This window comes from Pogoniulus pusillus, chromosome 19, assembly GCF_015220805.1.
Source record: "Pogoniulus pusillus isolate bPogPus1 chromosome 19, bPogPus1.pri, whole genome shotgun sequence".
Classification (NCBI taxonomy): Eukaryota; Metazoa; Chordata; class Aves; order Piciformes; family Lybiidae; genus Pogoniulus; species Pogoniulus pusillus.
The window spans coordinates 22,692,135-22,719,985 of NC_087282.1; the positions used below are offsets into that span (position 1 = coordinate 22,692,135).

General features: G+C 55.1%; 2 protein-coding genes across 11 annotated transcripts; both read right to left on the minus strand.

The window, feature by feature from the left end:
• Positions 1-1,339: 1,339 nt before the first annotated feature.
• FATE1 (fetal and adult testis expressed 1) lies at positions 1,340-16,818 on the minus strand. 3 transcript variants are annotated; one of them, XM_064159615.1, is made up of 7 exons: positions 15,785-16,818; positions 13,751-14,047; positions 11,890-12,056; positions 10,545-10,633; positions 9,420-9,584; positions 3,932-4,013; positions 1,340-3,379 (listed from the first exon to the last, which is right to left on the minus strand). In XM_064159615.1, exons 2-7 carry the CDS (start codon positions 13,944-13,946, stop codon positions 3,248-3,250), a joined length of 831 nt encoding a protein of 276 aa, XP_064015685.1. In that variant the 5' UTR covers positions 13,947-14,047; positions 15,785-16,818; the 3' UTR covers positions 1,340-3,247. The 3 variants fall into 3 exon arrangements, with proteins under 3 accessions (XP_064015685.1, XP_064015686.1, XP_064015688.1); XM_064159616.1 differs by lacking the exon at positions 15,785-16,818 and adding an exon at positions 15,118-15,613; XM_064159618.1 differs by lacking the exon at positions 9,420-9,584.
• A 27-nt stretch (positions 16,819-16,845) lies between these two features.
• Positions 16,846-26,717, minus strand: PRRG3 (proline rich and Gla domain 3). 8 transcript variants are annotated; one of them, XM_064159620.1, is made up of 4 exons: positions 26,646-26,717; positions 23,617-23,658; positions 19,635-19,795; positions 16,846-19,122 (listed from the first exon to the last, which is right to left on the minus strand). In XM_064159620.1, the coding sequence occupies exons 2-4, from the start codon at positions 23,621-23,623 to the stop codon at positions 18,586-18,588; spliced, it is 705 nt and encodes a 234-aa protein (XP_064015690.1). In that variant the 5' UTR covers positions 23,624-23,658; positions 26,646-26,717; the 3' UTR covers positions 16,846-18,585. The 8 variants fall into 8 exon arrangements, 4 of the variants coding, with proteins under 4 accessions (XP_064015690.1, XP_064015689.1, XP_064015691.1 ...); XM_064159619.1 differs by lacking the exon at positions 26,646-26,717 and adding an exon at positions 26,406-26,578; XM_064159621.1 differs by lacking the exon at positions 26,646-26,717 and adding an exon at positions 26,114-26,372.
• Between the last annotated feature and the right edge of the window lie 1,134 nt (positions 26,718-27,851).

Below are 27,851 nucleotides of genomic sequence, written 5' to 3' on the forward strand. Positions count from 1 at the left end.
TGCCCTCATATCTTGTTCACAAAGCCATTCTAATAATCAGTTAGCAAAAAACCATTGCATCCCCGAGGCAGCAAGGGAAAGTTAACTTTTACACCCCTCCTCCAGCATCTAGCCACTGGCAGTGGCTGAGTCTGGAACAGTCCCTGTTGCACCCTGTGCAGGGCTGAGTTGAAAGCATCAGCACTGGGAGCCCTCTCACTATCAAAGGTGCTTTTCAAAGTCTTAAATCCCACTTGCTCTGATCTTGCTGAAAGCCTGGACAGCAGGGAGCCCAAAGGACCACAGAGTTTTTGCTGCCTTGGCCGGGGCTGCTTGGTGCCATTGGGTGCTTCTTGGGTGAGCACCCAGCAGTGAGGGATGCACCACCCTGCTCTTGACCCTGGCACTGGGGACAGCTGACAGACCAGGAGCACTGGCAGTGGCTTCCTCTTCCCTTTTGGCTACCTGCCTGCAGCTGCCTTCAAAAGCAACATGGGAACTCCAGGAGCTGGCCCTTGCCACTCTCTCCAGCATCATGTAGAATCTTAGAATCAGTCAGAGTTGGAAGGGACCACAAGGATCAGCCAGTTCCAACCTCCCTGCCATGGGCAGGGACACCCTTCCCTAGAGCAGCCTCATCCAGCCTGGCCTTAAACATCTGCAGGGATGGAGCCTCAACCACCTCCCTGGGCAACCCAGTCCAGCCTCTCACCACTCTCCTGCTCAACAACTTCCTCCTCACCTCCAGCCTCCTCTCCCCACCTCCAGCTTTGCTCCATTCCTCCCAGTCCTGTCACTCCCTGACAGCCTCAAAAGTCCCTCCCCAGCTTTTTTGTAGCCCCCTTCAGATGCTGGAAGGCCACAAGAAGGTCACCTGGGAACCTCCTCTTCTGCAGATTGCACAGCCCCAACTCTTTCAGTCTGTGCTCACAGCAGAGGTGCTCCAGCCCTCTGAGCATCCTCCTGGCCCTGCTCTGGACACACTCCAGCATCTCCACATCCTTCTTGTAATAGTGGCTCCAGAGCTGGATGCAGTACTCCAGGTGGGGTCTCACCAGAGCGGAGTGGGGGGGGTCACACAAGTGACATTAGGAGACACCCAGCCCTGCCACATCTGCTGTCCTGAGACAAAGAAGAGCCAGGAGGAGAATGCAGGGAAGAGAAATTAAGTAACTCCAATGGGGACAGCATTAACCAGAAACTCTCCTCCTCCAGATCCCCCCAGGCAGAGCGGGAGAGACATCCAGCACTAGGTCAGAGTCCTGACGCCAAGGGAAGGAACCTTACCTCTGCCCATCCATTGATGTGTGCATGATCAGACTCCACGGCTGGTAGAAGCAGCACACCCAGAGCACACAGGTTTTATTAGAACATGTATTTTAGCAGTGAGTGTTTCCAGATTCACAGGACCTCCTGGACATTTGATTTATGCAGAAGTCACACTGCATCCCCCACAACCTGCCAGCAGTTAGCCCATGGCTTGATCACCTCTCCAGCAGGCATCCTTACACTTGGCAGGTGGTGTGCCCCCCAACCCTGGCCCAGGGTCAGCCCTTCTCACCCCACAATACAGTTTATACCCCCCCCCCCCCAAAACCACAAGCTTCCTCCAAACACATCCACACCTCCCAGCCAAACACATCACCTACCTTCCTGGCATGAGTCACACAGTGGGAGCCCCCTCATACAGACCCCTTGTGTAAGGTCCCCTGCTGGCCCTGACCAACATCCCTCAGCCACAAGCCGCAGGAGCCAGCCCTGATGCTCCCCTCCTTTACATACACCCCAGCACAGCACACCAAGCCCACCACATGATCTTGGCTCTCCTCTGCAATAAATCTGAGTGCTCTCCTCAGCTCAGCTATCAGGCACAGGTTCAGACCAGCAATTACCTGTGGGACAGTTATTTATTAGTCAGCATCCAGCTGCCAGATTTACAGTCACAGATGCTTGATGCAGTTGCAGTCAGAAAACAACCAAGCATCCATGTCTGTAAATAAGCTATGGAGGCACCTGGACGACCTGCAGATTCAGCTACCATCAGGAAGAAGAGGAGAGGTCCTATTAACCCAAGTCAAACCTGCCCCCAGAGCCTGCGAGCACAACTCCAACAGATGTGCTGGAGGAAGCAGCAAAAGCATCTTGAAGTCACATCAGATCCAAGCGCTACTGAAGTCCACAGAAGGAAAGAAACAGCAAAGGTGCTGAGTTGGGCTTGTTTTTAAGCTAAAGAGCAGATGGGCCAAGGATTGCCCTCCCTTCTGCCCTTGCACCAGGGCTGAAGCCACAGCTTGGCAGCAGAGCTGGGAGCAACCTGCCCTCTGGCGTTTGCCAAGCTGATGAACACCCACTGCTGCCCAAACGGGCAGTTTTCTGCAGCCTGCCTGGTGCTATCACTGCTGGTACAAGGTCTTACAATCCAGAAAGTCATCATAGGAATGTCTTCCATGTAAATCTCTCTGGGAAAGAGCCAAGCTCTTGGATAAGCCCAGACCTCAGCAAGGCTCTTACAGCCACTTTGGATCTGAACATTTGCAGAACTGCCTCCAGCAGGATGGGAGCTGAGATGGTGGCACAATAGCAGCTGCAGGGATGGGAGCTCCTGGCTCCCCTGGCTCCACTCCTCCTCGAGCAGGAGCTATGGCATAGAAGAACTGGCAGTTCTAGCTCCACCAAAGAGCACTGCACGAGAAACAAAAGCAAACCTACTAGCAGCTTGGAAACATTCAACCGCTCTGCAGAAGCTTTTGAGGTGGAAGATGAGGAACAGTCCACAGCAGTTGGCTAAGGACCTCTATGGGATCAGAATTGAGTTATTCAAGCTGGGGCACGGTCAGGGGACTGGGCCCACCACAGTTTAAGACAGCAAACCACCTTGGTTCTCTGTCTCCTCTGGCAGACAGCCCAAAGGTCGGAGGGTCTCCCACTGCAGAGCACTTGCAGCCACAGCCCAGCACTGGCACTATTCCTGTTGGGCCATGCTACTTGTAACCCACCTCTCCCACACTCATCTCCAGCTACTCTGGCACAAGGTCAAGCTTCATCACCTCCCCTCACCCACCTCTGATGCTAGAGCATGGGAAAGGGATGCCACCTTCATTGTAGTCTGGATCTAAAGGGCACAGATCCTCAGGGGCCTGGGCTGCAAAAAGCAGGGCAAGAGAAGAACAAACACCTTTCTACTGTTTGCAAGTATGCAAGCAAGGACCTTCTGCCTGCCTCCACCCACCCTGCCAGGGCTGGGGAGAGGAGGTGGAGGCATGGGCAGTCATCTCCTCAGCCAAAGCCAGGTGTTGATGAGGCAGGCAGAGATCATCACGGAGTAGACCAGGGCTTCCTTCTGGCGCCAGGCGTGGCACTGCTCCTCCAGCACACGCAGCCTCCTGGAGATCCTCGTCAACTGCAAGGGAAGCAGTGGAGCTGCTGTCAGCCCTACAAAGAAGTGCAGGACACTGGCTACAGCCCAGAGGCCTGGGACAGCAAGGGATAGGAGCTGCCATCTCTTTTAGGTCCTCCTTTTCTAGAGCAGTGGCTTTGTGGGGGATAATTTGCAGCAGTACCTCAGCAGATACTTCAGGAAAGGTCTCTTTCATCATAAGAGCACCTGAGCCCTTTACTGCCAGCAGATGAAGGGGCCTGGCTGTCTCTTGGAGCCCCACAGTCCCTGAGGGTAGGAGCTTGATGGGTCACAGAATCACAGAACGTTAGGGATTGGAAGGGACCTCAAAGATCATCCCCCCTGCCAGAGCAGGACCACCTAGAGTAGGTGACACAGGAATGTGTCAGGTAGCACACAGGTAAATCCTCCACTGCTTCTCCAGCAGCAGCAACAGCTGGGATTACTTTGGCAGTGCTGTCCCACGAGGACTGAGCAAAAGAGGCCTGGAGCTTCCTCACCCACCCTCCTACAGCTTTGCCAGGAGGTGTTTGCAGACCTTTACCCCCATCTCACCTGTTTTCTCATTGCTGCCATCTCACCCACCCCGACCTCCTCCGAGATGCTCTCTGGAGCTGAGCTGGCCTCCTGGGAGCTCCTGAAGGAAAACAGAGATGCAGGCAGACAAACACTACTCAAGAGGTGCAACTGCCTTACCACACATGTGGCACTGCCACAGGCAGCTCATCAGGATGTGCTGTCTGGATGCAGCACCAGGTAGAGAGGAAACAGCACCTGCACAGCACCTATCCATCATTCTAACCCCCTCACCATGCATATTTATACCCCTCCACCATGCACCCCATAATGACCAAAACAACAAAAAAATAGAGTGCATGCCAGGACAGACAACAGGTCAAACATGTGCTGCTGTTTCTTGAGAGGTCAGAGAGAAAGTGCATTCACTGAGCATCCATTCTCTACAGTCAGAGGAACTCCCTGAGGGTTGGATAAATCATCTTTCAAGGCACTCAGGTAAATATGTAACGCAGGCCTGATGCCAAAATGGAGGCAAGAGCTTGTTTACATCAGCAGACAAGGTCTCTGCTGGTAGGAAGCATCCATCAGCTATGGGAAGCATCTGAGCAAGGGCATCATGCAGCAGAAAAAGCTCTTGTGTCTGCTGAGAGGAGGATTTGTTCCTCTCCAGGATCTCCACGTACCACTGCTTACTTTCTCCTCCACTCCAACAGCCACAACAACAAAAACAGCATCATTTTTTGCTCCTATAGCAAGTGTTAGCTGCAACTGGACACATAAATAAGCAACCCATGCAAGAATCACTTTCTTCCATTCCTGGAAGCAAAGAGGCCACCCCTGAGATAGAGACAACAACCACAGATCTCCACCTTATTTGGTGGCTGGGTGCAAGGCTGCAGGGCCCACAGCACCAAGCCACAAAACAAAGCAGATGCACAGTTGTTGGGACTGGTGGGACTTTCAGTGGGGTACAGTTGCTTGATCTTGACCCATGGGAACATCAGCTATGGGTTCAGAATGTATAAAGGGGAAAAGTACTGAGTTAAGTAAATAGAGGGTCGAAATGACCTTAGAGAGTGTTGCAGCAGACAGAGTTATAGAATCATAGGATCATAGAATCAACCAGGTTGGAAGAGACCTCCAAGATCATCCAGTCCAACCTAGCACCCAGCCCTAGCCAGTAAACCAGACCATGGCACTAAGTGCCTCATCCAGGATTTGCTTGAACACCTCCAGGCACAGCCACTCCACCACCTCCCTGGGCAGCCCATTCCAATGCCAATCACTCTCTCTGCCAACAACTTCCTCCTAACATCCAGCCTAGACCTGCCCTGGCACAACTTGAGACTGTGTCCCCTTGTTCTATTGCTGGTTGCCTGGGAGAAGAGGCCAACCCCACCTGGCTACAATGTCCCTTCAGGTAGTTGTAGACAGCAATGAGCTCTGCCCTGAGCCTCCTCTTCTCCAGGCTGCACACCCCCAGCTCCCTCAGCCTCTCCTCACAGGGTTTGTGTTCCAGGCCCCTCACCAGCTTTGTTGCCCTTCTCTGGACACCTTCCAGCACCTCAACATCTCTCTTGAATTGAGGAGCCCAGAACTGGACACAGCACTCAAGGTGTGGCCTGAGCAGTGCTGAGTACAGGGGCAGAATAACCTCCCTTGTCCTACTGGCCACACTGTTCCTGATGCAGGCCAGGATGCCATTGGCTCTCTTGGCCACCTGGGCACACTGCTGCCTCATCTTCAGCTACTATCTATCACTACCCCTAGGTCCCTTTCCTCCTGGCTGCTTTCCAGCCACTCAGTCCCCAGCCTGTAGCACTGCTTGGGGTTGTTGTGGCCAAAGTGCAGAACCCTGCACTTGGCCTTGTCCAATCTCATCCCATTGGCCTCTGCCCACCCATCCAGCCTGGCCAGGTCCCTCTGCAGGGCTCTGCTATCTTCCAACAGCTCCACACCTGCTCCTAGCTTGGTGTCATCTGCAAACTTACTGATGCTGGACTCAATCCCCTCGTCCAGGTCATCAATAAAGATATTGAACAGGACTGTGCCCAGCACTGATCCCTGGGGCACACCACCAGTGACAGCTGCCAACTGGATGTGGCACCATTCACCACCACTCTCTGGGCTCTGCCATCCAGCCAGTTCTTGATCCAGCACAGAGTGAATCTGTCCAAGCCATGAGCTGCCAGCTTGGCCAGGAGCTTCTTGTGGCAGACAGTGTCAAAGGCTTTGCTGCAGTCCAGGTAGACTCCACCCACAGCCTGCCCCACATTCACCAGGCAGTAACCTGATCATAAAAGGAGATCAGGTTGGTGAGACAGGACCTGCCCCTCCTAAACCCATGCTGGCTGGGCCTGATCCCTTGGCCATCCTGTAGGTGCTTGGTGATGGCACTCAAGATGACCTGTTCCATGCCCTTGCCTGGCACTGAGCTCAGGCTGACAGCTCTGTAGTTTTCTGGCTCCTCCTTCTTTCGACCCTTCTTGTGGATGGGAATCACATTGGCAGCTTCCAGTCTCCGGGGACCTCTCCAGTGAGCCTGCAGCTTGTTAACCTTTGCTTATCTAGTTCCTAATGGACGAGGTCTGTCTCAATGAGGTATGTACTGAGGTCTGTCTTAATGACCAATTAGGATTTGGCATGATCTTTTAGCTTGCATGTTAAGGTATATAACCAAGTGCTGAAGGTACAACAAACGGAAGTTAGCTTGCACCAAGCTGCTCCCTGCCTCTCTTCACCACGGCACACAGTGAGAGAAAGCAAAATTGCCACCTTCAGTTTGTTGCCCCTCTCACCACGGGCTGGCCCTACATCAGCTCTTCCAAGCTCCCCTGTGCACACCAGTATGGTGCCCAGCATGGGTGCTCAGCTGGTACCGTGCAGGCTAATGAGTGTCTCTTCCAGAGACCTTGGGGAGGAGACAGAATTTATTTGTGCTTGCAGCATGGTGCTGATCTCACCGAAGGCAAGCATGAGGAGATTCAGTGACTATCTGTCTGAAATGGATTTATGAGGTAACACTTCCCTGGAAGGTAGCTGCAGCATAAAATGAAAGCCACCACAAAGCACAAATCCTCTTTGCCCTAGCACAGAGCCATTAAAAAAGGACACATTATGCAACTTCTGACTGAAAAATCTCAGCTGATAAAGGTGAACCCTTGAGAGCAGAGACCAGAAATTATCTTCTGGTGACTCAGACCCTTCAAGAGTTCACTGTCAGGAAAATATTCCAGCCTCTGTCCAGGACCAGACTTTTCTTGACTGAAATTGCAAGGCAAACAAGTCAGCTCATTAGTATTATTATTACTACTACTATTATGGCATAAGGGTACAGAGCTGTACTGAGTAGACAACAGAATGTATCTGAAGCGATGCAAAGGGTCAAACAAAAGCATTTCAAGGTGTCTGGCTTCAAAGGAATATCAAGACTTGGGGATAGTCCTGAGACTCACTCCACTGTGTCACAGGAGCTCCACAAGTCATCACTTCTCAGGGGGCTGGAACACTGCACTGGTTAGACACACCTTGAGTGCTGTGTTCAGTTCTGGGCCCCCCAGTTTAGGAGGGACATTGAGATGCTTGAGCGTGTCCAGAGAAGGGCGACGAGGCTGGGGAGAGGCCTTGAGCACAGCCCTACGAGGAGAGGCTGAGGCAGCTGGGATTGGTTAGCCTGGAGAAGAGGAGGCTCAGGGCAGACCTTATTGCTGTCTACAACTACCTGAGGGGAGGTTGTGGCCAGGAGGAGGTTGCTCTCTTCTCTCAGGTGGCCAGCACCAGAACAAGAGGACACAGCCTCAGGCTGTGCCAGGGGAGATTTAGGCTGGAGGTGAGGAGAAAGTTCTTCCCTGAGAGAGTCATTGGACACTGGAATGGGCTGCCCGGGGAGGTGGTGGAGTCGCCGTCCCTGGAGCTGTTCAAGGCAGGACTGGACGTGGCACTTGGTGCCATGGTCTGGCCTTGAGCTCTGTGGTAAAGGGTTGGACTTGATGATCTGTGAGGTCTCTTCCAACCCTGATGATACTGTGAGACTGTGATACTTCCACAAGGACAGGCTGGAACAGCTCTGCTACAAGGACAGGCTGAGGGAGCTGGGGTTGTTCAGCCTGGAGAAGAGAAGGCTCTGAGGAGACCTACTAGCAGCCTGCCAGTACCTGAAGAGAGCCTATAACAAGGCTGCAGCATGACTGTTTGCGTAGCCCTTCAGTGATAGAAAGGGAGGCAATGGTTTGAAATTAGAGAGGAATAGATTTGGATTGGATATTGGGAACAAGTTCTGCACCATGAGGGTAGTAGAACACCAGAACAAGTTGCCCAGGGAAGTAGTTGATGCCCCATCTCTGGAGATATTCAAGGTCTGGCTCAACAAGGCTCTGAGCAACCTGCTCTAGTGCTGGATGTCCCTGCTGACTGCAAGGGGATTGGTGTAGATGACTTTTGGAGGTCCCTTCCAACCCAAACCTTCTATGATTCTATGGTACCACGACCTAAACTTCCTTTATTGCTGATGGGAGATAGAAGAAGTCTTGCATAGCCCCCATCAGATCTATTGATAATGGCCAGAGTTTGTCAACAACAACAACAAAAAGGCACACAGGGTTTAAAGACAGTCAGCCTACTGTGGTCAAAAACAGGGGCATCACTTTGCATCCTCTGCAGAGAGAAGTCAGTTCCACTGCCTGCACCTCTCCACCAGCTGGGTAGGGAAGGCAGGTTGTGCCACCCATGATGGATGCTCACTCTCCTCCCTTTCTGCCTAGATGATTTGCTCAAGGAGAATTGGAAGTATTTAGACTTCCCTCTGGCTGCTTATGAGCATTAGAGTAGTGAGGACACCTCAAGGCTGCAACGATGTCTTTGAACATGTTACATTTACTGCCCTGGCACAGGGCATGGCAGGGACAGCTGCTCCAGCACATCCAAAGAGTCTGAGATCATTACATACTGGCTCCAGCGAGCACACAGGCATACTGCACCCTGGCCAGAGGCATCAGCTATGGAATGAGTAACTCAGTGCAGGCAGTTCGTGGAAAAGCTTAATTAAGAGTGCCCAAGATACAGCCAAGGGTGGTGGAAGCCTGTAGGAGAGGGTGTCTTGGGGGCAGGGCTTGGGGCAGGCCGTCTGCTCTGGATTTTGGTTCCCTTCACACATTACTTCCATCAAGCTATCAAGGCATGCAATAAAACCAGCACTTGCTTAGTAGTGAAGAGCAGATGAAGTCCCAGCAGTGCCACAGGCAGTGTCCCATCACTCGGCTTGCCCAGGGGACCGGCACTAAGCTAAGCAGCAGACGCAAGCTGGGCTGGGTTAGCAGCGTGCACCCAGGCTGGTGCACCAGGCACTCCTGGGCCAGGCAGACAGGACAGGTGAGAAGGAGAGTCTGGAGCAGCCAGGCAGGATCATCCTGCTCCTGCACCAAGCAGCCTGAGGCTTACAGAGTTCGTGCCTGGCTCACGCCTTAGCGAGGCAAAGCCAAGTCCTTGCAGAATGCCAGGGAGGTGGCTGGAGACAAGCTAAAGTCACCTGGGCAGCACTGGGTCTTGCAGAGAGCCCTGGACACGCTGGAAGAGCACCTGGCCCAGAAGGTACATGGTCTGGAAGATGTTCTGCATGGAGTAGATCCTGCCTGTCTCAGTGAGGAGGGGAACTGGCGGGGCACTGCCTGCAGGCTGGGGGCATGTGTCTGGCCTGGGGTGCACACAGAACCACACCTGTTATTTCCTGCCCTGGCACAGCATGGGCACAGCTTGGCCTTTGGCAGTGCTCGTCATCTCTTCAGCAGCAACAAGCACCTCTGGGCAATGCCTTCAGTATCCACGGCCCCACTGCACCAGGTGGGAGAATGCCCCCCGGCAGCCTCTAGGCTCAGAGGCAGTCCCTTGACTCCTCCAAAGCCATCCACGGCTGTAAGATAATCAAACCTTCACCAGCTGCTCTAACAGAGGTCACAGAAGGCAACTCTACTGCCACCCAGGACAGCCCTGGATGTCTAAGGGGAAAGTGGCTCTGCTCCTGGATTTCTCTACCTGAGAGTCGCTGGCCCAAGGCCATGAGCCAAGGATCACTCTCACCATGCTACTGCTCACATGCTCTAAGAGCTGAAAAGCAGTTATGCTCTCAGTCTGCAGGGCACCACAAGCTTCAACAACCCTTATAGAAACCTGTTTAATCCCTGGAGCCTCATTTGCCAGTGGTCACCTGCCTGCAGATCCCAACACTCTGCCATGCTGGTGCTAGAGCAGGAGAGTACACTGCAAAGCACTGAGAGGAAGATGGGCAGAGCCAGAGTGACTGGCACAAGCCAGGGAGGGCAGCAAGATCCTCTTGGCCTGATGGCCAAACAAGGACCACCAGTGCTCCCAGCCTGCTGTGAAAGGGGGTGTGGTGGTCTCCAAAGTGCATCTCAGCAGAGAGCTCATCACCCTGGGGACCATTGCAGCTGCCTTCCATGCTGCCTGGCACAAACCTCTCTGACATCAGAAGATACATTCATCTCAAGCAAAAGTAGCACTTGCCAGGTATTGCCTTGCCCCGTTCTAGACACTGTCTAGACACCTCAGGGCCCCAACACTAAAGAGCATTAAAGCAGCACAGATGATAGGAGATGTGAGCCCCACCCACTCCAAATGGCTCTGGGTTTGTGCTCACCGCTCATGCTGCTGTCCTGGGCTGTGCAAGGCCAGCTGGGCACAGTCACTTGGAGTCCTCTCTCGCCGTGACCTGCTGCTGGGATGGCCCTGTTGGCATAAAACACAACCACATCAGCCCAGGGGCCCTGCAGTGCCAGGAGCCCATCAGCACACGGAACACACTCAGTGGTGAGACAGTTACATGAGCTCCAAACCCGGTGAGCTGATGCTGGAGTAGGTGGGGAGGCACTCTCCGAGCAGGGCAAGGGCCACCAGCAAGAAACCTGCTGATCCAATCTCTATTCCAGATTGAAATTCCTGAACCTAAGATCCAGAAAAGGCTCTGGAATCTCAGTAAGATGAAAGCACTTGAGAAGGCAGATAAGCAGCTCCAGCAGGCAAACCAAGTCTTTGCCTGCCCATGTCAGGGACCTCTCTTTGAATCAGTGTCACACAAGTTTAAAACATGCTCTTGGCACTGACACTTGAAGCCTTTATGATGAAACAGCTCTGCCTTGCACCTCATCTAGGTAAAACAGGAGGTAACAAGGGACTTCAAAAGTAGGAGAAGGAAGCCAGGGAGGGGGATGGCATTGGAACCTTGTGATGGTTTGGGTGTTCTCTGCCCCCCCACACTTTAGAAATCACCCAGACTAGACTCGGCCAGCTCTGGAAATGGAATGAAGCTTTTATAGCTACAGCTTAGCACATTATACAAGCAGACATTTACAATCTATACAGCTAGATACAGAAATAGACAAGATAAAAGGTAATACAGAAACACAGCAGCCCTCCCAGAAACCTGAGTCCCCAGGAGGGGCTCCCAACCACCCTTCCACCTTCTCCCACCCCTCTCTACCTTACCCCAGACATTGCCTTGTGCCCAAGGAAGAATGGAGGGTTGGCTAGGGGGGTTAGGAAGCAGGTGGATTAATCAGGTTAGGTTAGAGAGATAAAAATGCAGCTCAAAGCCCAGACAGAGAGTGTCTCCCTTATCAATGTTTGGATTCTTACCCTTATCCATCTCAGCAAGCCTATGAGTGAAGTAGACATCACCACTGTTTCTCTTTCACAGCCTGTAATCTAGTTCTTCTCACCAAAACATTCTAGCTAGCTTCAAACTAGCACAAACCTACCCAAACCTATCTTCTTCTCACAAAATGCAGGAGGAAAGCTGGCTAAACTGCTGTCCCAGCACACCAGACTGCACTGGCTATGGGGCAGAAGGATCCCACCACTCCCACGCCCTCAGTCCTAAGTCTCCTAGGACCTCCTGTGAGGAGAGGCAGCACTCTGGCTTGGGCTGCTGTCTCTGGAGAAACCCCAGGCTGAGCTTGCTCCCCCATCTGCTCCCAACACCTTACCGATCGTTTGCGTTTCTGGAAGCTCGACCTGCTGGCTACATGCAGAAAAGGGAGCTCCCCGGGGAGGGGGGGGTCAGCAGAGCAGTCTGGGGACATGTGCACCACCACAGAAGGGACCTTCCTTTGCTGGTTCAGCAGAACGGGCCTCAAACTGGCATCTGATATTTCTACAGGGAGGAGAGAGGAAAGAATTAAACCAAACGACCTTAAAGGCAGGAGAGGAGAGAGATCCACCTCTGCAGGGGAGCCTGCCCTGGGTTATAGCAGGGGGACATCAAAGCCCACATCTTGCAGGTGTGAGTGGCAGGACAGCCCAGAGAGGCACGGGGTGGAAAGCAAGTGGACATACTCCTGAGGAGAGTGAGGTTTTGGAACTGTTTTCAGAGACAGAGCCATGCCTCTGCATCCCAAAGCAGACAGCCTTCCAGGTTTCAGCTGAGATAGGTGCTTGGGATTTTTATTCCCCTTCTTAGGAGCCAGAGTAGTCTGTGCTTTGGATTCAGTGTGGGATCTGGGATAAGAAGAATGCCAATAATACACTGATGGGTTTAGTTGTTGCAAAGGAATCAAAGACTGAAAAGTCCTTTCCATGTCTTGGTACTGTGCAGGTGCACAGAGAGCAATGGACCCCAATCAGCCAAAGAAATATCCCACTCCATACCACCTCATGCTCAGTACAGAGACAAGGGTCAGCTGGGAGCTGAGCTGGCTCTCACTTCCAGGGTCTCTCTCTTCCAGGATTGCAGTTTCATGATTCTATCCTCTGGGATCACTAATCAGGAACGGGCTGGGCCTCAGGCACAAGTCTTCTTACCTCTACCCCTCCAATTCTCTCCCACTCCCTGGGGCAAGGGGAGAGTCAGTAAGCAGCTGTGTGCCAGCTAAGCTCAAACCATGACAGGAAACTATCAAAGGCCAAGAGGGAACGGCAAGAGATACTGAGGGACATGCCCTCAGATTTTGTTCTTCACCTTCTGGAACTAAGGCCCATTCTGCTTTATATTGGTTACCTTTCCCAACCTCTCCCCAGACATCCCATCCTACCTTCCAGAAGAAAGCTGACTATAGTATCTGTCCCCATCCTCTTCTCCTGCAAAGCAAACCTCTGGATGTTTTACAAAGGGATTGGACTCCCTGGGATGTTGCAGAGCCCAACCAACCTTCAGCCACTCCAAAAGGCAGGCTCACAGGATGTCAGGGGTTGGAAGGGATCCAGGGAGATCATCAAGTCACAGTATCACAGTATCACCAAGGTTGGAAGAGACCTCACCGATCATCAAGTCCAACCCTTTACCACAGAGCTCAAGGCCAGACCATGGCACCAAGTGCCACGTCCAGTCCTGCCTTGAACAGCTCCAGGGACGGCGACTCCACCACCTCCCCGGGCAGCCCATTCCAGTGCCCAATGACTCTCTCAGGGAAGAACTTTCTCCTCACCTCCAGCCTAAATCTCCCCTGGCACAGCCTGAGGCTGTGTCCTCTCGTTCTGGTGCTGGCCACCTGAGAGAAGAGAGCAACCTCCTCCTGGCCACAACCACCCCTCAGGTAGTTGCAGACAGCAATAAGGTCTGCCCTGAGCCTCCTCTTCTCCAGGCTAACCAATCCCAGCTGCCTCAGCCTCTCCTCGTAGGGCTGTGCTCAAGGCCTCTCCCCAGCCTCGTCACCCTTCTCTGGACATGCTCAAGCATCTCAATGTCCCTCCTAAACTGGGGCAGGACCACACAATCTAGCACAGATCACAGAGGAACACATCCAGACAGGCCTTGTCAGTCTCCAGAGAAGGAGACTCCACAACCCCCCTGGGCAGCCTGTTCCAGTGTTCTGTGACCCTTAAAGTAAGAAAGCTCCCCCAAGACATTACCTGCAAGTGAAATCCTATCAGGGATGTGCATCCGAAAGGAAGCAGGGATATCCTCTGCCACTGGCTCCTGGTCCACAGGGCTGAAGCTGTCTGCTACCTTCAGCCTGTTGGGAACCTGCATTCTTTGATTGATGGCTTCTGTGAAGAGCAAGTCACAGCGGGCTCGGCTCGGGTCCAGTCCCCAAAACGACCACATCTCCTTTGATATCCTCAGACTACTTCAACACCCAGGAGCTTCACACAGAAGAAAAGAGAGCTGAGCAAGCGTGGCAGCAAGCAGCTCTTCCAAACTGGCACCTGCAGAGGGACAACACATCTGCTCGTAAGACAGCTAAAATGCAGGCAGAAACACCAACACCACAGACGTTGTCTGAGCTGCCCTGGAGAAGAGGGTGTCCCACAGAGGCTTAGCTGGCAGGGGAAAGGGTGCAGAGCCACTGCAGGTGGGAACCCAGGTGTGACAGATGTGTCACAAGCATGCACAGCCTCCTGCACTCTCCTTGCTGCCACTTTTTGAGCTCACTGTGGCCAAAACCATGCCACTTCACTTCCAGATCAAAACCCCCACCGTAAGAGGGGCCATGCACCCGAGCACAGCCCAAGCAACTGGAGGCAGAAGAGGCTTTCCAAGGGGAGGAAATGGGAGGAGGTGAGCAAGCTGGAGCATGCAGAGGCCCTGCCTTCTTTGGTCACATCCAGTCACTATATTTAGCAGCCAGGTCTCTGTTTCAGCAGCTCTCACCTGCCCTAGCCCCTGTCACCCCCAGCTATCACCCAGAGGAAAGGAGCAGAGGGAAATCCCTGAGGAAGAGCCAGGACATACATGGGAGACATGGCCCTCGAGCCACCAACCCCATCCCCTGCGCCAGCCAGGCCCTGTAACCCCAGGCACAAGAGGGTGGCAGAACAGGCTCCGTGTCTGCAACAGCCAGCAATGCCAGTGGTCACCTGCCTCGCACTGCTCTCTTCCCTGTCATTGTAAGCCTTTAAATAAGGAGACTGAAAGCTGCCTAGTATCAGCTGCAGTGATTCCCTTCTTCCAGCTGCAGAGAGACAAAATCCTGGTCCCTGCAACTGGTTCTGCTCTTCAGGACCTCAGCCCGTGTTAATAGCAACGCATCTGGAGAGGGCAGATGGTTCCATTTTCCAATCACCTCTGAAACTGCTACAGCACAGAGTACTGAAGTGGCTGGATTTCCTCCTGTAACTTTCTTTAAGGCTTCCTCTAGCTGATGCCAAACTCCCCTGGCCGGCAGAAGCAGCCTGCACCTCAGCCTCAGCTCCTGCACTTCTCGCTTTTGCAGCGAGAGGCGATCTCTGGCTCACTAAGCCTGTGAGTAGGTTTAAATCCTGAAAGCCGGCAAAACCTGTGCTGGGGTGGGAAAGTCCAGCGACATCCTTCTCTGGGTCCCTCCGCAGCCGAGGATGCTCCGTAGAAAGCAAGGACAGAGCAGCCTGACGCAGTACCCTCCTGCAGCGCTCAGGATAGGGTGCCGGACAGAGCAGCTCGCAGCTACAGGCACTGCCCCCGCTCCCAGCGCTGCCCCTAGGCATGGCAGAGGGGGTAACGGGGAGGCGAATGGGGGGAACGAGATCCTGCCACAGCAGAGCCGAGGTGGCCCCTCTGCCCTGCCTCGCCCCCACGTCTCGGCTAAGGAACGTGCCGGGGAGCGAACAGCTCCGAGGACCGCGGACGCGGCGCCCGGCTCCGCTCACCGCGCCGGGGGGGCGCTGAGAAACTCAGCCCAGGGCACAGGCGGGAGCGGAGCCGACCCCTCGTGGGGCGGGAGGCGGGACGGGAGCGGGGCTGGGGCCGGCTCCAAGGCACGGAGGGCTCCCACGCCCGGCCACAGGAGGCACCCGCCCCGGGCCTCCCCAGCATTCCGCCCCGGGCCGGGACAGCCCAGCCCCCCCCAGCGCCGGCCGCGCTCCCCGGCCGGGACCAGCGCCGCCCGCGGGCGCCCGTCCTGTGCGCGGCTGCGGCGCCCAGCAGCTGCGCGGCGTGCGAAGGGGGCACCGCGGGGAGGCACTTACTGCTCGGGGTTTTCGCAGCTGCAGACAAGTGCCCGGGCCCGTAAACAGCCGCGCCCGCTGCCAGCCGGGGCGGGGCGGGACAGGCCCTGTCCCGGGGGCGGTGACCCTCCCGCCAGCCCCCCCGCCGCGCTTAAAGCCACAGCCCAAGGGCGGTGTCGCTGCCCCGGGGGTGCCCCCCGGTTCGACCCCGGTAGGAGAGCCTCTTTCAGCACCGGTGGCGGAGGAGGAAGCATGCGAAGCGAGAGGATCGCTTTTGCCAGGGCGAACCCGCATCTTCACCGCCCCCGTCCCCACGTCGCCCAGAGTGCTGCGGACAAACCGAGCCACGCATCAAGCTAAGGGCTCAGCCTGGCTCCTCTGCTACCCGGGGCAGTCCCAGCCACAGCACGTCCCCACGCCGCCGTGGGAGCCCGGCAAGGAGCAGGGACGGCGGCTGTCGAAGCGTCGAGCGGTGCCAGAGCTCATCTCCTGACTCAGTGGAGTCTGCGGTGATAAAATGATCCGTTCGGGATGAATGATGGCTTGAAACACTTCTGAACGAGGACAGAGTCCAAGACCTGACCGTAAAATCTGGGTTTGAAAGGGCTTAAAATAAATCCCAAGCTGCCCTAGTCTTGCTATTTAAAGGGGATTAACTAAGAGGTTTAGGAACACACAGAGGTACAGCAAGGCAACTTGAGCACCTAAATCTCCTCAAAGACCTTCGGGCATCCCTTCACACTTCACAGCCAAGGCTCACAGGACACTCTGCATCTCTCACCAAGAGTTGCACCACAGGCCCAGGGAAGTCAAAGGTACCTGTCAGATGTGTGGGGCTCATTCTCAGCTCCTCAGGAGCACGTACCTGATCTCCAGAGCTGGTCCTCTCCTCACTGAGGACTGTGCTGCTGCTGTGTCTGGGGAAGGGTGCGGTGTCATCATCCCATAAGGGGAAGAGCATGGTGTCATCATTCCATAACTGGCCCCTGCAGAGCTGAGCCCCAGCAACCCCACGAGAAGGAAATGCAGCTGTGACGAGTGAGACATGCCCCTCGCAGGAAAAAGTCACCCTGTGCCACTCAGACTGTGAGGGTTTTTTAATAAATACCTTTTTCTGCAGAGAAACAGATCAGGTTGTACAGAATACAAACGGCAGGGACAATGACCGAGCAGCGAAGACAGAAGATACTGAGGGCCCTTCTGTCTCACTCTGGTCTTTTCCAGGCTGTGACCCTGACACTCAGTCACATCTGCCCATAACCCCAGCTTACTATGGCCAAAAGGCAGAATAAAGGCCTGGGAAGGGACAGACAAAAGTGCCAGCAGCTGCAAACACCACAGGTCCTGCCTCAGAGATGGCCGTGCTGGGCAAGCCTCAGCTCTGGGCTGAGGGTACCTGCTGTGAAAGCATCGCTGGGACCGAGCCCGGTGCAGGCAGCTCATGGATGTACAATAGCCTTTCAGTGCTGGTGGAGGGACTGGTGCTGGGGTGAACACCAAGAGGTGGCAGTACTGGGAGCTTCTGGACTAATCTGGGTGGGTTGGTGAGCACAACCACCTTTCTAGCCCATCAGACACGATGGGGAAAAAGACAGCGCTGTTGCTTGGACCCCAAACGCAGCTGCCCATGAAAAAGGGATGCTCTGGTCTCACAGCAAAGCACGTGCTTCTGTCCTGCCTTGGCACCACAATCACCTAAGTCAGGATTTGGCCTTACTCCCGACACGCTGGCATCACTGGATCATGGCATCGTCAGCCATCTCTCACCTCTGCAGCTGTTTCTGTCACAAGGCACTCCCACACCAAGACCATGACCACCAAGCACTCTGGCCACCTGAAGGGCTTGCAGGAGAGTAGGGTTTTGCATTCCCATTTACCTGCTCTGGAGGACAAAGAGCCCTGAGCAGAAGAGGTTTGGCCCATCCACATCCAGCATCCTATCTCTAGGGCAGACACCAGACTGGCATGCTCCAGGAAAGAAGAGCATCCCCATCTCTTAAAGCCATGGGACTACCTTTGGCTTGAGGTTAGAGATGACCCCCATCAGCCAACTTGGCTGTGGCCAGCCCTCCAGCTGGCTGGCACCCCACAGGGGGAAAGCAAAGATCATCAGGAAAAAGACCCACTACTCCAAAGTCACTTACCTGACATACAAGAGCACCACAAGCCTTTCCACCTTTGCAAAGGCATCTAGGAGATCCAAGAGCACCTCCCTGACTGCTCCTCCATGACCTCTGCACAGCAAACATCACTACAGGTACCGGCAGGATGGACTGGGCTCCCCACTCCCACCTGGCAGCAAATCCACACAAGGTAGGAACCTTCCCCAAAAACAGAACATGGACACCAACTGTGGGGATGGGCAGAGATTAACTGCACCTCTCCTGCACCCCCAACTCTTAATCAGAGCCCTGAGCAGCAAAACAGGGCCCGATGAGGATGCAGGGTAAGGCTGAGCAACGCCCTAGGGAGGCTGTCATGGGAAATGCTATGTCTATTGGAGAGGGAAGTGAGGAAACCAAATGCACCATGGGGAGAGCCCCACATTGAGCCAGGAACAAGCTGCTCTGGCTGCTACAGCACTTATGTGAGCAGGGAGTGAGGGGCGGATGGCTGGCTGGCTCCAGAGCCAGCCCCTCAGCCCAGCCTCACCCCACTTGGGGACAGCTGGTTTTGGTTAGGAGGGTAAGGCTATTGTGTGATGGCACCAGCTTGTACAAGTGAAATGGGGTGCCAACTGGCACCTGAAGGGGGTCCCAAGCACAGCAAAGGGAGGGTGGGTAAGCATGAGTGTGTGAAGAGGCAGGAGGGAGGCAGACCCACTATTTGCCCACGGCAGGGGCAGCGGCCATGATCTCTTCATACTTGGGTGGTGGGTCACTGTAGGAGACGCTGGTCTCTTCACCACTGCTGCTCTCTGGGTGGCCTGTCACCTCCTCATAGGAAGGTGGAGGGGTGGCACTGGACAGTCTGGAGAGGACAGAGGCCGAATGCTCTGGCGGGTAAAGGGTGCCATCGTGCTGGGCTGTGCCCCCAGCTCTGCCATCTCCAGCTCCCCGGTTGCTGGTTTCTCGCTGGTACTGGGTCTCGCCTTGGCTCTGCGACCGCTCCCGATACACCATGACCCTGGGGAGGCTGCGTCCCGTTCGGCTGGCCAGGTAACGGCTTTGAGCATAGGAGGGGCGGTGGCGGGTGGCCTTTTGGAGCTGGCACCTCCAGATGATGAAGAGAGCGATGACTATCAGAAGAGCCACTCCCAAGAGCGGTACCACCACATACATAGCGTCTGAGCGCTCCGTGCTGTGCCCAGGGTCCTTGACAGAGTAGACAGAGTTGGTGTAACTCTTCCAAAACTCCATCTGTGGCAGGAACAGATAACAACACGCATTACAGGTGGGACAAGCATTTCCTGACCACCACCACTCATCATTGCCCTTCCTAGGTCCACAAAACAAGCATTTTTGCCCCTCAGCACTCTCACCAAGGTTGCCAGCATGTGGGGCACTCCGGGAACCAACACAAAAGATCATGGGAACCATCCCTCAACAGCAGCCAAGAACCCCCACAATGAGCAGGGAGCAATTTGTCTAACACCAGCTCCAGCCTAGAGAGTCAGGGACAACAGGACAGATTTCCCACACATGCCATGGGAGTAGCAGCTCGACCTGCAGCTGTGGCCATGTCGAGGACGGGGAATTGCCTGGGAAGGGAAAGTCATGCTGGAAAGTGAAGTCACAGCCCACTGCTTGCAGAAAGGACAAAGCCATCAGGAGAGGCTGTTCCCCCTGTGCTCTCCTTCCCTGCCTCCAGCTTGCTAAAGCTAAGCCCTCACACATCCGCTGGGGAGCAGGGCAGGACAGGACAAACTCACCGTCTTCTCCTTGTTCTCGAACACTTCCTTGACCTCCTCATAGCTGCAGACCTCCTCGATGCACTCCCGCTCGATGGTGCCCTGCCGGATCTCCTCCAGGAAGCCGTTGGCTCGGGGAAAGCGCTTGAGGACCGAGTGCGCGTTCCTGGCCCCCAAGAACACTGCAAGACAAAAGACAGAGACCTGCTGAGCAGGGACAACCCCACACTTGTCCTCTGCCCTGCCAGGCTTTCCCACAGAATTTTGGTGGTGCAGGCATACCGAACACTCAAAGCCCAGGGCCACAATTCAAGTAGCACAGCCGAGTGCCCACTGTGGAAGAGCACACCCAGAGTGGAACAGAGTTCCTGGGGTCCTTCCCAGGGACATGTGGCACCAGGAACATGCTTCCAGCAGGGCTGAGATGCTAGAGGCATTGGAAGTGGTAGCTGCAGACCACACAGGACAGATGAAGAAGAGACAGAAGGCTCCAAAAATACTTGCTTTCAAAACCTTGCCCTGGGAGGGATTTCACTTTGCTGTCCCTTTGCTGCAGGGCAAGGGAGATGCCACTGGATGAGCAATGGCTGGTATGCAGAGGCAGGCTTCTCTGCCAAGATGCAGGGCCAACAAGATGGGCTCACAGCTGCACATCATTCCACAGTCCCCACCCCTGTGCACCACCCTAGAGCCTCCTCTCTTGTTTTGCACCTACACAGTGTCCTAGGAGGGCAGCCAGCCTTCTGGAAGCTGGTATCCCTGCTGGCAGTTGCTGTGGAATCATGTAAGCTCAGGTGTTCAGGCACCAGAAAATCCACTGTTTTTTTCCCCAGGCCCAAACCCAACAAGAGCAACACATGGAGACAGCACAGGGGCTCACGAGTCAGATACTGAAAGGATCTTCAGCAGTCTTCTCAGATGACATCACATTCTCATCCCCACTGCATTTTGGTGCAGAGGCCTCACAAACCTTCCTCTGCTCCCAAAGCCTGGGAGACATGGGAGACTGTGTTGTTCAGCTCAGATCTTCCCACAAAGCACGCAGTGAGGAAGCCAGACTGCAGGAACAGCACTTTCCTGCCTGACCTTTCAAAGCCTCTCCCCCAGTACTGCAAGAGGGAGACCTCCATGGGGTGCAGGGAGCAATTAGCTACCAGGACCTGCAGCAGCACATGAGAGGCAAACAAGTTGTTGCCCAGAAAGCAGACACTCCATACAAATCACAGTCCTTCAAGGATGCCAACATCCCATGCACTCATTTCAGAGAGGAGTTTCTGTAATGCAGCTCAAGACAGTCAGCTGTAGGCTGGCACCATCTCTTCCCAAGCCAGCCACAGAGTCATGCTGCTTCCCTCGAGGAAGACAAATAGGTTCAGCTGGCTGATCTGCAGAAACCTTTACCTCCTTCACACTCAGGCTCAGCCTTCCATTCAATCAACCAGATGAACCAACTTGCACTGCAGCAACATCAACAGATGCAGGGCAAGCAGGCAAGGGGACAGCCAGAGTCTCTCAGCAGAGCAGCTTGGCTGCAACACAAAGATACTCCTTCAGTAAGGAGCTTGGTGAAGATCAAAAGATGAAACACTTGGTGAGAAGCTATCAGCTTCTTTCATTAGGAGCCTTTTACCAGAGGGACTGGCAGGTTTCCTCCTCCTTTGCCTGCCACGTGTCCTGCTCCTAAAACAACACAGCAAGGTATTTTGTAAGAGTGTATGTAAATAAGAAGGCAAGGACAAGATCATGGCATAAGGAACTACTACTGTGCTACACCATCCCGTGCTCAGAGGCACTGTGCTCTTCTCGTGCTGTGTAGGTGCATTTTCCCTCCATGACTTATTAATGGATTGCTTCAGTGAGAGAGTTTGCAGAGGGCAGAACTGCTGAGGTGTGAATGAAGAGCAGTATGAATGATGTGAGTCAGAGACCTTTCTTCAGAATCGACTTTATTATGCAGACTTTGGGGGGAGTTGATTCTATTTTACAAGGACAACCAAAGAAAAGGCATTTTCAAGAGGCAGAGAAGGCATCTTGCAGGAGGGCTTTGACTTTTGCAGCTGAGGAGAGCTGTTCTGGTTGGAGAGGGAGCAGGCTGCCAGACCAACCTCCTCTTGAGCCTTCCCAGAAGGAGATGAAGTTTTACAAAGACACTATTGGTGCCACAAATGCCTCATTCCTTGCTGGAGAAGTCTGGCCTCACCTCCTTTGCCTCCCAGCTTGATCAATCTGGGGGTATCAACTCTCTTCTTCTCAGCACCTGAGTCTGAGCCTTCTTCTAGCTTCCCCAGCGCACCTTGGAGCAACAAGTTTGGCTGCAGACCTCACTGTCAGTTTTCCATCCCTGCACATGACCCTTCCCTGCTTTACCATGCTCAGCTGGGCAGGAAATCAAACCAGATACACGAGCAGGTGTCACAGGCAATGCTCTGAACAAAAGCATGCCACAGCGCAGGTGTGTGCCTCTTCCCACATCCAGTTTCCTTCAGGGACCTAGAAATGGTAGAAAAGCAGAAACTAAGACAGTGTTCACTCCCCTCCTTTACAAAGAGTTCCTAAATACCTGGAAGCAGGGCAGGAAAACGACCTTCATGAAACAAGAGCCTTGCCCACTCTCTTCTCCAGCCTAGATGCCCAACTGACCCAAAGAGCAGACAACTGAGCAGGTACTGTGCTCAAACCGCAGGGCACAAGAGCTTCCCAAGGCCCAGCAGCCTCAGTACTGACCTCTCCAAGTCTCCCCGCACCAGCTGGAGAACTGGTGCTCAGGAAAGATCAGAGCTTTAGGCAGGGGAAGCAGGCTGGCTTCACTGCATCCCTGCTGGGTTTCCTGAGGTGCTGCTGGCCCCTGGTGGAAGGCAGGCTTGGCCACACCGCCACCCCACAGCTCTGCTGCCCGGCTTGTGGGGACATCCCCCCGGGCTGCTTCTCTGCAGAGCGTGTGCCTGTGCCTGTAGAAGGCTGCACGCCGCTGGAGAGCACATGACGGTGAGCACACCGACCACCACACTGCGGGGACAGCTTCGTGGGGAACACTGCCACCACCGGGGGACACCTCCCACAACCAGTAAGCGCTGGTGAGCCAGCACCTGAGCTCTGGGAGAAACGGCAGCAGTGGAGGAAGGCAGGCACCCAGCTGTGCACCCACCTCATTAACAGAAGATTAAACCTGCCTTTTAAAAACACTGCCTGAAGCCCTCTGCTCCCTCCCCAGCCCGCACAGCACAGATAACGAAGCGCATACCTGTTATCCCTCGGGTGCTCCTCCTGCCCAGCGTGCCTACTGCCTCCACTCTCAGAGGTGGCTCTGGCGGCTCCTGAGCCCCGAGGCAGATCTCTGCAGCTCCCTGTTGCCATCACATCACTGCGTGCAGCCTCCGCACAGGCTGCCCGGAAGAGCGAGGAGGGAGGGTTGAGTCTAGCTCATCACAGACCACTCACCAGCCGCCACCCTGCACCCTCCACTGCCTCAGCACAGTTCTAGCTGCTGGCCCCGAGCAGGCACATGGTAAGCTCCTGGCAGGGCCAAGTTAGGCAGCTGCCCATCCACTGCCAACAAAGACCCCCCGTGCCACCAGCCACACAGGCACCCAGAACGGGCAGCTTGCGGGATGTTAGCCACAGGCCGTGAGGAGCACCACTGCTAGGACATTCAGCACACAGCAGCAGCCCCTGGAGAGAGGCAGGTCAGTCCAAAGAGCTTTAGGGAGCCTCACGCAGCAAGCATCACACAAAGAAACACTGCAGCATACGGGCAGTCTTGCAGAGGTCAGCCCTTCAGCACCTCATCTCGACTCACACCTTGCACGGGGAAGACAGAAGCATTAAGTCACGTTGGACTTCAAACCACATCCAGGGATAAGAGCTCTGCTGAGCTCTGCTACCCAGAGACTAACGCCCCCCAAGAAGCACAGGCACTCCTTCCTTGGAGAGATGACTGCCAAATATTCCCCTTCTCTTCTCCAGCACCACCACCACCTCTCCATCTGGACTGGGGAACACTTACTTGCCATGCTGCCTCACTCGGCTACAGGGGGCTCCTGCCTACCTGCAGAGAAGAAAACAGGAGAATCACTGACAGCTTCAATTTCACCCCTTGAATCCCAAGAAATCCATCACCCAGGGTGAGATTCATGCAGAAAGCATGGAGTGGATCCACAACAATTCCCAACCCAAGCAGTGATGCTGCCTCCTCACTCATCACATGCCTGGAGGACTGGAGCAGCTGAGGACACCCTTCAGCTTTCCAAGAGCCCGGGGCAGGTCTCTGAGGTACTTGTGCTGCACCAGCCCACGGAAGGCTAATGCACTACCCAGGAAGCCCAGAGGGATGTGGGCAAGTAAAGTAGGGAGAGAAGAAAGGGATGAAGGAGAATCCCCATAACTCATCAGCAGACAAGAAGACTCAAGTTATAAGCTGCTGGAAGCAGCCTGATGCCCTTCCCTCACACAAGAGATGAGATACAGGTAAAGCAGTCATGTTTTAAATCAACTTCACAGCCATACCAGTTCCCACTTCTGCAACTCCTACCCACATTCTGCAATAAACAAGGCCATACTGTTTTCTGCACTGCCAAAAAGCTGACTACACAAAGGGAAAGAAAAAGATAAGCATCTCCTAAAAGCTGTTGGGCCAAGCTAAGGGCAGCAGCAGGAGTGACAGAGCTCCCTGCACACCCAGGACAATAGCTTCAAAAGCAAAACTACACTGAACTAAAGTAAACGTTCCCTGCAGAAGCAGAGTACGTCCCTCTCTGCTTGCAGGAGAAGTTTCACTCACGTATTTTTCACCCTTTGTCATCTTCTTGTGCCCAGTGCCTCACCAACCACTGTGCTGAGCTCTAACTCCTCTTACTGTGCATGGCGCCAAGCTGTGGCAAAATCACAACTCTGTCAGCAGACAGAGAGGACAAAACTAACCAGCTCCTGCAGGGGTTTATAGAGGATGAGGAGCAAACGTGGCTAGAAACGGCAGGAACTAAGCCACATGCTGGTTTCAGATCCAAGACTTCAGATACTCAAGTTATCCCAAAAGCACTTGAGTCCACTTGGCTGCAGCAAGGTCAGGGAGACAGCACAGAGCCACTCCTGGGGTCAGCAGGGCTAGAAATGTTTCTCATTTCACATCAAAGGCAGGCATTAAGATACACGGAAGAGCTGGAGCAACCCACCACAACAGGCACTACCACTCCTCTCTGACATACACCTGCTTCAGCTAACCTAGTACCTCTCCTTGCCAGCATCAGGTCTCTTGTAGTTTCTGAGGTTCCTGCACCAAAAGTACCAAGAGGCAATGCAAGCCTGGCAATATGTGCAGAGGCAGAGAGCAGCTCCTTTCCAACAGTTTGCAAAACTCAGATTGTAAACTGCAGTCCGGAGTTTAAGTAGGAGGAAAGCAGCAGAGCACCAGAATTGCTCAAGATGGGTCTGCTACCTCCTGCACCCCACAACCCATACCAGAAGTCCTTTACAAGCTGTGCAGACAGTCCCACCTCTCTGAGCTGTTCTGGGGGCTGAGAACAGCCTCTGAATCCATGTATTTCCCCACAGCTCTGAGCAGGGACCACCTGATCTGCTTTTCTTGTCATCAGTTTTCATGAAGAGACCCAAACCCAGAGGGTAGAAGCACACACACGTGGAAAAGTTGCCACAGTTCCCACACACAACTATCACCCATCATGGGGAGAATATTCTCCCCTTTAACAAATACGACAGAAACACAGAAATAAGGATATTCAGGACCAGACTTATCAGGATCTCCAGCTCCGTAAGCCACACCACACATCAAGAAACACATTTATTAAGTCAGGAAGGCTTTAATTGTTTCCCAAGTATCCGTGCCAAGGCACCCAGTGTCAGTGCTCAGAGATGGTTTATTCCAGTGTAACAGTAAGCCAGGTCTACACAACCCTACAAGCACAGGCAACCCTGGGAAGGGCAATACTCCAGACACTGACTTTTATTTACACATGCAAAATCCTAACCACCTCCCCTAGCTCCGATGAGCAGGACAAGCTGGACCATACGGCACACAGTGACGCCGAGGCCAGCAGCATCCCTCCTGTCTCCGCACAGCCACGCACACCGAGAGCAGACTGAAGCTGGAGGCTGACCTAGCAGTCGCCCACGGGGTCCCGGTCCCACCGCCTCCAGCTTCCTAACACGCGTTGGCCTCCTCTATAAATACCCCATCGATAGGAGGTTGCCAAGGCAACCATGAGGAGGCGCGGGGGATGCAGCCGGGAGTGAGGATGCTGCAGTCGCACATTTGTGTCTCCCCCGGGCTCCCCCCCATCTCCGCCCCCGCTCCCGTCACCGATGCCAAAGGAGGAAATCGTGCTGGGAAAAGCTGGTGCGTGCGGCGCCGGCCCCCCGCAGACCTCAACCGGGTGAGGGGTATGGGGACCACACCTCTTCTCTATGCTGGGGGGCACAGGTACAAGTCAGGGGGATCCACAGACAACAGTGACGTGCCACAGGACGCAGGGAGGCTGCCCGCTTGCCTGGTATCACGTAGCCGCGGCTGCCAGCCGCTCAGCAGCATCTCAGCAATATTTGGGGTTTTCCGTGCCAAGATCCACAGCGAGGAGAAGCTGCACCGACTCCGCTTGCCAAGGATCGTGGGATCCCCACAAGGCGCTCCCAAAACAGCCTTTGGAACCCATCCGACCCCACACAGACAGTCCCCCTGGCCAGTCCCTGCCCCGGCCCCTCCACCCAAACCCAACTCCAAATGACTTCCATCACCTCCAGCTTCCAGTGTTATCCTACCGCAGGATCCCCCTCCGAACTCACCTGTCCCATCAGCCCGAATGCCAATTCATCCAACTGAGAGGCACTTTGTGGTCCCAGATGAACCCCGCCTCCACTCCCTGCCCCGCTGCCACAGCTCGGGCCAATGTCCCTAATACCTTCGCCAGCCTCACGACCCCCGACTCTCACCCGCGGGGCCCCAGCCCCTTTCTTCCTGCCCCGGCCCCACGCGTCCCGCCCGCCGCCTCCCGCCCCGCGCCGCCAGCGCCGCCCCACCCCTACCTCATGGCGCCCTCGCCGCAGCCGCTCCCGCCCGTGCGCGGGGAGGGAAAGGCCCCGCCCCCTCCCCCCGCCCCTGCTCCCGGCCCCGCCCCTCGCCCAATCAGCCCCTCGCAGCCAGCGCGCGCCCACTGCCTCCTCCTGCGATTGGAAGGCGGCGAGGGGCGGTGGGCGGGGCCGCGCGCTCCTCCCCCAGCCGGTGGAGCCTGGCGGCCAATGAGGGCTGCGGCTGCCGAGAGGCGCCGCGGGGGCTGCCGGCAGGTGTAGTCCCCCGCCCGCGGCGGCGCTGCCGGGACGTGCCGCTGGGCGCGGCCCCGCCGAAGCCACGAGCGTCGCCGACCCTGGGCGGGGAGGTCCCTGCCCGCTGCCTGTCTACGAGCTGCCCGTAGAGGGGCGTCTGCCTGTCTCCTCAGTGCTGCCGGGCCTGTCCTCCACCACACCCTCACACCGGCTTGCCTGGGCTGTTTGCCTGTGGCGGGGGATGTTCAGCGGCGTATTGTGCCGCCTCCTCCTCCTCCTCCTCCTCTTCTTCCTCCTCGCTGTCCGAGTCCTCATAGAGGCAGAGGGTGGCCTGCACAGGGAAGTTCTCCAGCAGCTTCTCCCCCACGCTATACAGATAGTCGAAGGACTTGGACTTGGGCCAGAGAAGCCTGTGTGGGGAGAGCCGGGATGAGAACCCCCTCCTGCCCACTGCCCTCGGTCCCATCCGGGGAGCCAGCAGCAGCAAACATACCTGACTGGGTGGTGGAAAAACAGCAGCGCTTTATCGGAGCAGCCATCCCCCGCCACATCCCGAGTCAAAGCCTGAGCAGAGAAAAATCAGTGTAGGACCTATCCCAGGGCTCCTTCTTCCCCCTGCTCCTGGCACAGCAGCAGCAGGGCACAAGGGAACACGGGCTGGCAGTGAGCGCAGGGACTTTCCTCTCCCATCAGAGGGGCATGATCCCCCACAGACCTGGCAGGGTCAACTTGAACTGAAACTGGCATTTCCTCCCTCTTCTGCCCCTGCGTTTAGATCCTGATGCCACCACCAAGGAAACAGACATCTACCCTCCCTGATGGGCTTTCTGCCAGCATAATCTCCTCGCCTGCCCAAAAGCTCATGCCCAGGCATCCTGCTAACCCCCTGAGGAATGCCTACCAAGCCTGGGAACAGGTGGCCCTTTCAGGTCCCGCAGCAGGGCTGTGCTGGTTGTGGGCGCCCAGGGG

What these genes read in the sequence shown, in the direction of transcription:
- FATE1 (XM_064159615.1), bottom strand. Translation starts at nt 13,946, where the DNA reads ATGTGGTCGTTTTGGGGACTGGACCCGAGCCGAGCCCGCTGTGACTTG. An exon ending in TGATAGGATTTCACTTGCAG is followed by an intron (nt 12,057 to 13,750) that starts GTAATGTCTTGG and finishes TCCTCCCTGTAG; the next exon opens with AAATATCAGATGCCAGTTTG. An exon ending in CCAGGACAGCAGCATGAGCG is followed by an intron (nt 9,585 to 10,544) that starts GTGAGCACAAAC and finishes TGTGCACCCCAG; the next exon opens with GCCAGACACATGCCCCCAGC.
- PRRG3 (XM_064159620.1), bottom strand. An exon ending in TCGAGAACAAGGAGAAGACG is followed by an intron (nt 19,123 to 19,634) that starts GTGAGTTTGTCC and finishes TTCCTGCCACAG; the next exon opens with ATGGAGTTTTGGAAGAGTTA.